Source organism: Cajanus cajan, chromosome 5 (assembly GCF_000230855.2).
Source record: "Cajanus cajan strain Asha chromosome 5, NIPB_CcT2T_4, whole genome shotgun sequence".
Lineage (NCBI taxonomy): Eukaryota > Viridiplantae > Streptophyta > Magnoliopsida > Fabales > Fabaceae > Cajanus > Cajanus cajan.
The window spans coordinates 68,863,031-68,875,435 of record NC_138521.1 but is presented as its reverse complement, the minus strand read 5'-3'; the positions used below and the strand labels follow the sequence as shown (position 1 = coordinate 68,875,435).

The following is a 12,405-nucleotide window of genomic DNA, read 5'->3' as shown; positions in this document are numbered from 1 at the left end:
TAATAGCCTTTTCATCTCCAGCATGATTGAATATCAGATTTCAAATATAGCCTCACATGAAAGCAAAGCATGAAACATAATCAATTTAACAATAACTAATTATAAAATGCAAGTCAAAACCCAACACATTCATCCAGATTTATTTCAATATAAAAGATAACTGCCACCAATCATATACAAATACATGGACATATATGACCTTAAGCGTTACATGAGCACTCAAAGGTTTAAACAACTTGGTAACAAAATGAGTAATTAAACATAGAACCAAATGAATCCAAAACGAATAGCCAGATTACAACATCATACACTTCCCAACTTAGACTTGGATATTGCATCAAGTGTGGCCGACTCTGCTTCCTGCATGAAGGTTAATTAAAGAAAAAAGGGACTATAAGTCAAAAACAATATTACGAAAGACAATTTAAGAAATAAGGTAAATGAACAGACTCCAGAGCTGTAAAAACAAATCTGGTATACAAAAACAAATTGGCTTATAGCTGAGCTGATTCTAACTTTTATCATTTTTAATATTTAAAAATATAACATGATGAAATGAACGCTTAATTTAAGAGAAGAAAAGACACCATAGTTGAATTAAAAAGAAAAAGACTCAAACATGGAGAAATGTTAGAAGAGGAACAGCAGATTCTATAAGATACCAGACAATCCTTAATATCAAATGCCAGCCTAAGGCCAAGAAAAAACAACAGAACAAATCAAAGTTCTACATATCTTCATCCACTGTGAATTACACTATGCTCAAGTTTACCAACCATAAGCAAATACCCTCTCCAACACCTCCATTTTCTTTTCTTAATAATAGAAAAATAGGGTAAATCACACTCCCCCCCCCTCTCCTGATAGATATGTTTAAATCACACCTTGCACCCCCACTATTTTAAAAAGCTGTAGCCCCTACCCCAAGAGATTTACGTGTTAATTTAGTTTGTTTTAACATGAACAAAACTCTTAGAGACAGTTTTTATCTCTGTGACTCATAAGCCTTGTCAGCAAAGAGTTTTAAACTTCTATTATTGACTTTTGAAGTTCACAAGATCAAATGAAGATTTTTGCTTAAGTTCCAAAGCCAAAAGTAATATTGTTTAAAACATTACTTTGTCTGAGAAAGTCCTAAATCAAAAATATGGCATTCAAAGCTAAGGAAACTAAAAGTTGCAGAGGAAACATGCCCCTAAGGCTCAATTATAGTTGCTCGCTACCACTAAGAGTTCCATATATATTACGATGGACTAAAGTGTAACACATTTCATTTCTTAGGGGAAGGATGTAAAGTGGTACATTCTTTTTAAAAAAAAATAGAGGGATGGATGGAGTAGTTAAAGCACCTCTCTAGGGGGAGAGAAGCAATTTACTCAAGAAAATATAATTAGAAAAAAGAAGGCATATTAGAGATCTGAAAAAGCATGAATCCAGCTGTTTAGGGCAAAAGAGAAGTACACAAAAATTGTTAGGAAGCAGACCAATGTTTGCATATCAACAATCAAAGTTCCTTTGCAACCTCAAGTACAAAATCAAGAGAAACCAAAAACATTTTCTTAAGGTCAAAGTGATACCCTGCAAAATATAGGCATTCTTCTTCAATAAAGTACAATGCAGAACTGCATAGCCAGTAAAATGCCATAAAATCATAATCTGGAAAATGCTTCAAGCCCTCCAGTATCTTATTAGACAACAATCTCACATTCAGTCGATATTTTTCAAAGGCTAAATGTATCTCAAAAGAAATTCAAAAAAAGGTACATAAGTTCAAGAAGGGGGGGATCCCAAAATAAGCCAGTTATTTGTTCAAGAAAATTTACAATAACCCAGGACTACAGCACACTTCTATTTATATTACTTGGTACATGTTACTTATAAATATGCTCATCTCCATGACATTTGCAAAACATTACCATATCACCATTGTAATTTCAAATATTAAAAGGGTGTTTTGTTTCCAGATATTTCATTAACTCCAAAAAGGTCACTATAATTCACTCAACAATATATAATTATGAAAAGAAGAGTGCTAGGAATGTGCACTGTAACACACTCTTCTATCTTTGATTAAAATTTATTGAAAACTACAAAATCATGTGAGAGATTCATTAGTGTGTGAAACCAACCAAATTTTTTGATTTTCAATAAATTTCAACTAATAAGAGAGAGTGTTCAAAACAATGTATAAGAGAAAACATTGTTTACATACCAAAAATAGACATGTAAGAGAAAAATGCATGACAATAATAGAAGGGGTAAAATAATTATAAATAGCACAATCAATTGAGAAATAACAAACATCCATAGACCCTAAAATAAAGAAATAAATAAGATATTTTCACAAAAGCTGCATAGAATCTGACCTCAATCTGCTGGAGCTTGGCTTGGAAAAGTTTTTCCCTGTCCTCCTCCTGTAACAAAACAAGCTCAATTTAGCAAAAGACAAAGATATGTATTAAGGGCATGTTTTGGTAAACAGTTTATTAGTGTTTATTGAATAAGTACTTACCATATAAGGACTTATGTATAAGTTGATTTTACAATGAAATAGAAAATAAGGTTAAACTGTTTTTATACAAGTTATAAGTTGTTTTCATACGCTATACTAGAATGGATTTTAAAAGCTTATATGGACATATCACATGCTATTTTTAAAAGCTTCCCCCAAATACTTACATGAGCGCTCATGTGACATAAGTGCAAATAAATTCTAAATCACCTCTTCCAAACACACCCTAATTAGACCAAATACAAAATACTGCTGTACCTTCATAGTCCGACTATCAGGAACAGGATGAGCTAGAACAAACACACGATCGACCATAACAATCACAGGTTCTTTCCCCAAACTTTTCCATGGAACCTATATTACATTTGCAACAGAAAAGTAAATCATATAAACAGTCCATTCAAAAGGACATGGATGAATTCAAGCAGGGGTGAAAAGGTAAAAAAAAATGGGTATTGTAAACCAGAAAGCATTGACAAAAATAATATAACAAAATGCATTGCAATTATGAAACCTTACATGCACATCTGTATGTCATATGTTTACATTTTTATACACACCTAAACATGCATGTATGTATGTACATATGTATCTATACATATCATATAATTTTAGACGTATAAAACACACAACGGTGTATATGTGTATGACTAACAAACCCAATGCAATGAATGGTAAATGTGGGACCCAAAACTTGGTAGCAGACAACCGCTAATGGTGACAAAATGCTACCTTCAATGTAATGGTGCCAACAAACCCAGCTTTGACAATAACCGGTAGTTTTAGTGCATTTAGTGCCTCTGCCTTCAGTTTCAAATCTTTGAGGACAACATCACCTGCAGTAATCAAGTCTTGGTTGGAATAGCACTAAACATAACATCTCAATGGAATACACAAAACCATTTTGTAGTAACGTCAAATTTCACAAGCATCATCCACAAGAGAAAGTTTCAATCCAACAATGCATTTTCTGAAAAATCATCCAACAAAAGATATTCACAGGCTGAAGTTTTGATTAGGTTTCACACAAAAGCACATAAGTAAACAAGTGTATAGTAATGAAAATATAAACGAACATAAGAAACTACATCTAGAATATACTTGGTGCATGCTTTCACCACGAATAAAATAAACCAAAGAATAAAGCTTAATGAAACTGACGACCTCAAAAATCTAAAAAATAAAAAATGCGCAAAATATCTATCTGAGGACTCTAAAGTTACACTCAGCCAAATGTACCACAAGCAGACCGGTTAAAAGAGCATATTTCCAGCATAGTTGACTCTGCATTTTGTACTCACAAAACCTCTAATGTGGAATATAAAATTAAGAGGAAAAATAGAGAATACCAAACTAGGGCAAATCCAATGTCATCCAAACAACGTGCTCCACAATTATCAATCTACCTCACAATGCAAACACATAAGTTTACCAGGTTTTGAGGACTTTAAAAAAGGAAGAAAAAAAACACTTGCTAGTTACTAGAAATTAAAAAAGAAAAAGGAGAAGAAAAAACCTCATCCACACAAAGTGTAGAATTTAAACATGTGAAGCAAATAGTACCACAGAAAAATCGATACCAAGCTTATTAAATGTATTCTTCAATTCAGCGCATGCAGTCAAAGAACCAAGTAAAATGTAAGGAAATGGCAGAATACAAACCCTTCCAGACACTTATTCTCAACGCCTCCGAAGAGAGTCCGTGTACATATTCACCCAAATATCTTCGAAGCAAATGCAGAACCTATCAACAAAGCAACGTTACATAAAATTTTAAATCCAACTTCAACAGTCTTGCTAAAAGAACGATGAATAATAGAAAGTAACATTGCAAAAGCACGCACACACAAAGCAAATTTAAATTCAACTCTGAAATTCTTGCACAAAAGAAAGACACGCGGAGAATATAAATTAAAGTTCAAAATTCTTGGACAAAAGAAACATCAGACTCACGCACGCACCGCAAATTCAAATTGATGTTAAGGATTCACCGGAGCACATAAAATTTTAAATGCAAGTCCAACGTTCATGCTAAAAGAACGACGATAATAGAAACAACATTGCAAAAACACACAGAAAACACATTTAAATTAAACTCTGAAATTCTTGCACAAAAGAAAGACAAGCAGAGAATATAAATAGATTCTTGAACGAAAGAAACATCACACAAGCAAATTCAAATTGATGCTCGAGATTGTGGCTGAAGAGAGTGATGAAGGAAAATCTTACGTGAGCTTCGAACATGGTGAAGGAATCGGAGTGTGATCAATCGTGAAAATGGAAAAGATGCATGATGAAGGAATTAGCGATAAGAGAAAAAAATAGATTAGGGCTTGATCTTGAGATGCGGACGGTTACAGAGAAGAAATGGAGAAATGAAATGAAATGAAATGCTTGTGCTAAAGCAACTATATAGGTCGCGGTCACTCGCAAGTTTATATTAGTGGGACATGTAATGTAATGCCAGAACCTGGTATACTGACACCGACCTTGCGGTCCACTAATTTCACTAATATTCTTCTCTTTTTTTTAATTTCCTTTTCATTTATTAATTTTTAATTTAATTATCATTTTAATATCTTTTATCTAATATTTAATATTAAAAATATCTTTAACAGGACTACAATAGTAACTAAATTTATTTTTTAGTTTACTCCTTTTGTAAACATAACTTGTATATATTTTTGCTGTCAAGTAAAAAACTAGCATTACTTTTTTTTGAAGAAGAAGACAACTAGTATTGTTACCTGCATAATTAATATTGTAAAAAAAAAATAGTCATCAAGTTTATTATTACCCGTATGATTAGATTTTGTTGTTAACTTGTTTGCTTTATTTTTAACAGAGTTTTAACATAGTTTATTTGATATATATAGATACGCAATTTCTTCTCTTGTATTATATTCTAATTTGTTCAGACAAGTTTCGTAAGATGAAATAAAAAAATATATATTGAAAAAATAACTGCCCAACTTATTAAAAGTAATTACCTTTTTTCCGTTTATTTTGTTTTATTCATGGAGGCATCAAGTAACACTTTTGCTGCTGTCTGTTAGTACTATTTTAAACAGAATAACAACTAACAAGACAATGGAAGTCATCATTTTAATTTCTTTTAAAAAGAACATACTTCCATATTTTTCTGCTTGCATTCCCGAACCATAATTTTGTTTTGATAGAAAATACAAAAAACACAAAATTTAACGTTCATATCATCGTGCGTTAGCACAAACAAGGATAAAAGAAAATCGTATTTTTGAATGTTTATGGATAAAATTTGTCATTAATTATAAATGAGTAGTCATGGATATTTGTGAGAAATTGATATAGAATATTTTTGTATTTGTTTATAATCAGGATAAGAGTAGGTATGATAATAATCATACTTATTAAGTAAAATCGTTAAAAATATCCATATATTTATTTTGTATTTTTTATATTATTTTTAATATTTTAATAAAATTAATATTAAATATAAGTTCAAATAATAATATCCATTATTTATTTTTTATATTTTAATATAATTAATATCAAATACAAACTTAAATTTTTTTTATAATATTTTTTAATTTAAAAAAATATAAATATCCATGAATATATGTAAATACTTATAAAATTTAACATATTTATTTATGGAATATTTACGTGAGTATGAGAAGAGTGTGGAGCGTTTTTTATTTGACAGAGATGGGTACCCTATCACTCACCCCCATAAATCTCTTTATCATCTTTACACAAAAATGATATACTATTTGGTTCAAGCTTACATTTTCTTATCAAATAAGTTTGACAATTATTGCAACTATTAAAATCTTATTTTAGTGAACATATTTATTTAAAAGCTCTTTTAATATTAAAAATGAATTCTTTTTATGGGTATTTATGAACCTTATAAATAAAATTTTGACTTAAAATAAGGGGGGTGTATTGGTTTAGGATTTTGTAGGATTTTAAAAGACTTTTTTTGAGTAAAAAAATCCATTGGTATTCAATTAGGATTTTATGTCACTTAAAAACAATCCAGTGGTATTCAATCTGGATTTTCAAGATTTTTTAAAGAGTCCATTAAAATCCACTAGTATTCATTTGAGATTTTTTACAACTTAAAAACAATCCATTGGTATTCAAAAATATAAGGATTTTAAAGGATTGTTGTGTGAGAGGGATTTTAAAGGACTTTCTAGTGTTATCTATAAATATCAGATTCATAAAACAATCCCATCCAAACCCAACGGATTTTGAAGGATTGTTTGAAGTGATTTTTCTATTGTTCATTGCTCATACATAATATTGTAGTACTGTTCTCATCCCATTCTCCTATTTTGTGAAACTCTGATATGTAAATGATAGTGTCATTGACTTGCTCTATTTTTCTGTTCGTTCTCTTTAATTGACTTGCTTTATTTTATTCTATGTAGTTGAATTTGTTTCTTTATATAACAAAAAAAAATGCTTGAAATTTCAAGTTTTAAGTGGTAATTTTTTTATAAAACACGTCAAGAAAAGAAAAAGGTGAAAGATGAAATTGATATCATATTCTCTAAATATATATATATATATATATATATATATATATATATATATAAGATGAATTTGTTAGGATTTCTGTGAGTATAATGAGATGAAAATAGATCTTAGTTGGGGGAAGAACCCTCTCAGCATAAAAACTGCGAACTCTCTCATTCCCTTGAATTTGTTACACTTATCCCTCCTTTTATGACTCAAAAATTATTTTATTTTTTTTACTATGAATTTTTCTTTTTATTTTTAAATTGTGAAATTAATATTTTTTTATATTTTTAAAAAAGAAAATTAACATAAGACATTGCAGTATCTAATTTTTTAGGGTTTAGGATTTATGCCTTCATTAGCTTATTTTTTAAAAAATGAAATATTGTTAAAATATTTGTTAGAATAATTTACATTTATAAATATCGTTAAAAATTATCATATAATATATAACTAAAATTAAAAAAATATATATATATATATATTCTCTATATCTAAATACTTCCGTTTATATAAAAAGATTATAATCTAAATATTTTCTCAGTATCGAATATATTAATTTTTTTATATAAAAAATTATCTTTTGTTTCTATATTTTCGTTTTTACATTTTTTTTATAATGATTGAGATATTTGATCCATTTGGATAGCCAAGATATATTCGATCTTGTATAATTGGTGTGCTTCTAAAAATAATAATATAATTTTATTGATTTTGTCTCTTATCCATAATTATTTATATAACTAGTTTTCAACATATATTGTTTTAGTAATTCAAATGGGAGATTCACATAGAAATAATAAAGAAAAAGGAAAAGAGAAAGAAAACTATGAAGCTTAGACCAAGGAGGATTCCAATGAATTGTTACAATTGATAGTGGATGCTATAAAAAGTTGATAGAATATTATGGAGAATTATTATTATTATTTATCTAGACATTATTGTTTTTTTAATTATTTTTATCTTTGACTCTTTTTAAATTTGAATGTATGAATTTTTTTTAAATCTTATCAAATGTCAAAACTCCATAAAATCTCACAAAATCCATTAAAATCTTGATTTAAAAGTCTTATAGAATCCATTAAAATCCTGATTTTAAATCTTGTAGAATCCTGCAAAATCTTAAAAGTCTTGAAAATCCTGCAAAGTCTTTTAAAATCTGCAGGATTTTTTTTTACTAAAAAAGTCCTTTAAAATCCTAATCCAATACACCCCCCTAAATATCATTAGCTCCTTACATGATAACATTGAGGTTTTATTCTCTTAAAGTATCAATAAAAAAGTATCATGTTAAACTAAAAGGTTATATGACTCAGCCAATGAACTTAATTTTTCTTTTTTAGAGAACAAGGAACAAAGATATCAATGTAAATAGATATGAACAAATAGCATGAATATATTATACGTTTTTAATAGATATTATATGGATTTAATAGTTATATATTATTAATAAAAAAAATTACATTATCAGTTTATAAAATTCATAATTAGTATGATTTTTATGATGTATTTTAAAAATCAGTAAACTAATCATACATCATTGAGATGGCAGTTGCATAGTTTTGTTCTTTTTTTTTGTTTTATAGACAGTTGCATAGTTTTGTTCATTTTTCTTATACATAGGAACATGTATCTTATAACCAACTCTTTTTTTTCTCATTTAATAACCTTATATTCACATTTGTTATGATTTTAAGACATGTTTATTTTCTCGTTCAATTAGAAAAGTCATGTGATATTATTTTTTTGTTGAAAGAATATTGGAATGTGTGATTTGCTCAAAATAAACACATTCTTAGGAGGTGTTTAGATGTGTTATGACTTTTCTCTGAAGCACATTTCTAAAAATATTATTATTGGAATGTTATTTTCGAGAATATTTAAAAATATGTTTGGTGAAATTTTAACATTTTTAAGAATATTTAAAAAATTAAAATTAATTAAAATAAAAAAATTAGTTAAAATATAACTTTTCACATTAAATACAATTTTGCATCTTCTATCATGGAAATTAAAATAAAGTGAATCATGTTATGAGTATTTCCTTGGAAATAAATTATACCTTGAAAATATTTTTATGAAATTCTAAACAAACATGGGAATATGACATCCCTAACTCAATATTATCGAGAATAAATTTTTAATTTGTAAAACAAACATACTTTTAAGAATTTGAAGAATTTCAATTATTTCTTTCATATATAACTCTCAAATATCTTTTTTCTTTTAGAAAATTAATAAGATACTTGTGAATTTGCACATGTCATTTTCATTTTCACACATAATTTTTATTTATATATTTGAATTTGAATCTAAATGTGTTTCAAACACAAATTTTCAAATGGTGCATTATTCACTCATTCTCGTGGAGTATATAATATGTCCCTTACATCATAATTGTAAACTAATAATTGCAACTACAATATAATAACATGTATTATTTATACATTTGCTAATAGATTATATTCCAACAAATCATTAGTTTATGTAAAAAAAAAAATCATTAGTTAATAATAAACATGAACATGGTCTTTTGAAAACAATGATATTGATATCTAATAACAATGTTAAATGTAAACTTAAACCTAAATTTCATGAATTTATATAAAATTTTGCAATTTCGTATCATTCTTAATCATTATAAATTTTATTTTATTCCCCTAAAATATTCATATAAACTTCAAAACAATCGGCTCTAAACATTTCAAAAATGATTAGTATATTTATGATTAATAAGTATTGCTCATATACATTACTCAAATTATTTTGGTATCATTGTTTTGACAATATCTAATAAAGAAGAATGAATTTATGTTTCTAAATTTTGTTAAAGAAGTTGACTTGTATATGAAGTGTGAACAACAAATGAATTTGAATTCGTGTAAGGAAGCATATATAAATATCAAAAGATCTATTTTAAACACTTTCAAAATCTCAGTCAATTTTCTTTATAAAAAAAAAGTCTTAGTTTTTTTTTGTTATATTTTAAACAAAAGTTTTTTGCATAAAGTAATGATCGATTTATATATCCTATATATTGAACATCTATATTTGAAATTATAATTTATTGGTTAAAACCCTATTTTGGTCCCTTATAATCTTTTTTTGTTTCAATTTAGTCCCTCATTAATTTTTGGTCTCAATTTGGTCCCAAATTAATTAATTAGTTTCAATTTAGTCATAAATTAATTAATTGGTTTCAATGTGGGACTTTCCGTCCAAATTGCTTTAACGGTGTTAACTTTTGGCCACATGGACGCCACGTAGATGCATACGTGGCATCCACGTGGATGAGAATTTTTTTGAAAACACCTGGACCCAGAACGGCCCGTTCTGAAACCGGAACGGGCCGTTCTGGGTGCACTTTTGGTGTGTTAATTTTGCATTCGGAACGGCCCGTTCCAAGTGCAAAATTAACACACCCAAAATGCACCAGAACGGCCCGTTCCAGTTTCAGAACGGGCCGTTCCGGTTTTATTTTATTTTTTTATATATAAAATATTAATAATTTTATAAAATATATATTATTAATTATATTTTAATTATGTTATTATATCCAATAAAATAAATATATTAATATTTTTTTATATTTTATTTTATTATGTTTATCTTATTAATTTTTATTATTTTATTCCTTTAATCTTAAATAAGTTGCAAAAAATTATAAAGTGATATTCCTTTTATCTTATTAATTATTATATTTTTTAATAAAATTAATTAAGAATATTGGTTTAATTGCATTTTTTATCCCTCAAGTATTACAATTGTGCAGTTTTGTGATCTCCAAGATTTTAATTGCACAATTTTAGTCCTTAAAGAATTGCAATTGCGCGATTTTGGTCCTTCAATTTTTAATTGAACAATTTTAGTCCCTCAAATATCATAATAGTATGATTTTTGTTTCTCCCATTAAAAATTAATAATTTTAATATATATATATATATATATATATATATAATGTTTTAAAATTAAATAATTATTTATTTATTCAAATTAACGTATATTATAATTTTCGATATTATATCAATAATATTATTAATATATTTATAGATAAACTAATAATTTGATAAATATAACTTGTTATATATTAATATACTTTTACAAAAATATAAGTATATTAATTAGAAATATATATCTGATCTTATATATTTATATTTTTGTAAAAGTATATTAATATATATTAAGTTATATTTATCAAATTATTAGTTTATTTATAAAAAGGGTAAAAATATTATTGATATTAATTTATCAGTAATATTAAAATACTAATAATATATAAATTTTATTTATTTAGTAATAGTAAATATATATCATTTGATACATTAAAAAAAATACATACGTTAATTTAAATAAACAAACAATTATATAGTTTTAAAACATTATATATATATATATATTAAAATTTTAAAATTATTAAATTTTTAATGAGAAAGACTAAAATTCCACAATTATGATATTTGAGAGATTAAATTTGTTCAATTAAAAATTGTGAGACTAAAATTACACAATTATAATCTTTTAAGGACTGAAATTACTCAATTAAAACCTTAGAGATCAAAATTGCATAATTATAATATCAAAAACACAATTAAGTAAAAAATATTTTATTCACAGCTCTGGAACGGGCCGTTCTGGTTCAGAACGGCCCGTTCTGATTTCAGAACGGCCCGTTTTGAAAGCAGAACGGCCCGTTCTGATTTCAGAACGTCCCATTCTGCTTCACTGGTGGTGTTTTAATTTTGCAACTAGAACGGTCCGTTCCGGTTTCAGAACGGGCCGTTCTGGGTCCAGGTGTTTTCAAAAAAATTCTCATCCACGTAGATGCCACGTATGCATCTACGTGGCGTCCACGTGGCCAAAAGTTAACACCGTTAAAGCAATTTGGACGGAAAGTCCCACATTGAAACCAATTAATTAATTTAGGACTAAATTAAAACCAATTAATTAATTTGGGACCAAATTGAGACAAAAAATTAATGAGGGACTAAATTAAAACCAAAAAGATTATAAGGGACCAAAATAGGATTTTAACCTAATTTATTTATATACCAATATAATATGTATGTATTATGTAACCCGAGTATAATTTTGTCATTTGAATGTAAAATCTGACGGACACTTTACATTTAATTGTCTCTCAGCAAGGTATTACAATTTTATAATCTTAGTCCGACTAAATTGGACTATGTGGTGAGATTTTGTCCATCGCACTGTGGAACAGTCCAATAGTTATTTGGAAACAGTCCAATAGTTACTTGTTTTGATGCCGGCCATCTCATTCATTTGAACACCCACGAATCACATAAATGTGTTAATATCGAAAACAAAAAAATAAATAATCTGTCTAGGGATGTTATGCAATGCAAGAACCTATAATCAATGGA

The 12,405-nt window shown here is 27.4% G+C and overlaps 1 protein-coding gene across 1 annotated transcript in view; it reads right to left on the bottom strand.

Moving 5' to 3' along the window:
* LOC109811015 (calcium-dependent lipid-binding family protein) overlaps positions 1–4,930 on the bottom strand; it is a 77,953-nt gene extending 73,023 nt beyond the window's left edge. The window contains exons 1-6 of the mRNA XM_020374645.3: positions 4,742–4,930; positions 4,175–4,256; positions 3,245–3,348; positions 2,771–2,866; positions 2,367–2,414; positions 310–360 (exon numbers count right to left, since the gene is read on the bottom strand). Coding sequence (XP_020230234.2) covers positions 310–360; positions 2,367–2,414; positions 2,771–2,866; positions 3,245–3,348; positions 4,175–4,256; positions 4,742–4,756 — 396 coding nt within the window. The 5' untranslated portion in view covers positions 4,757–4,930. The remainder of the gene's footprint in view (positions 1–309; positions 361–2,366; positions 2,415–2,770; positions 2,867–3,244; positions 3,349–4,174; positions 4,257–4,741) is intronic.
* Positions 4,931–12,405: the final 7,475 nt, after the last annotated feature.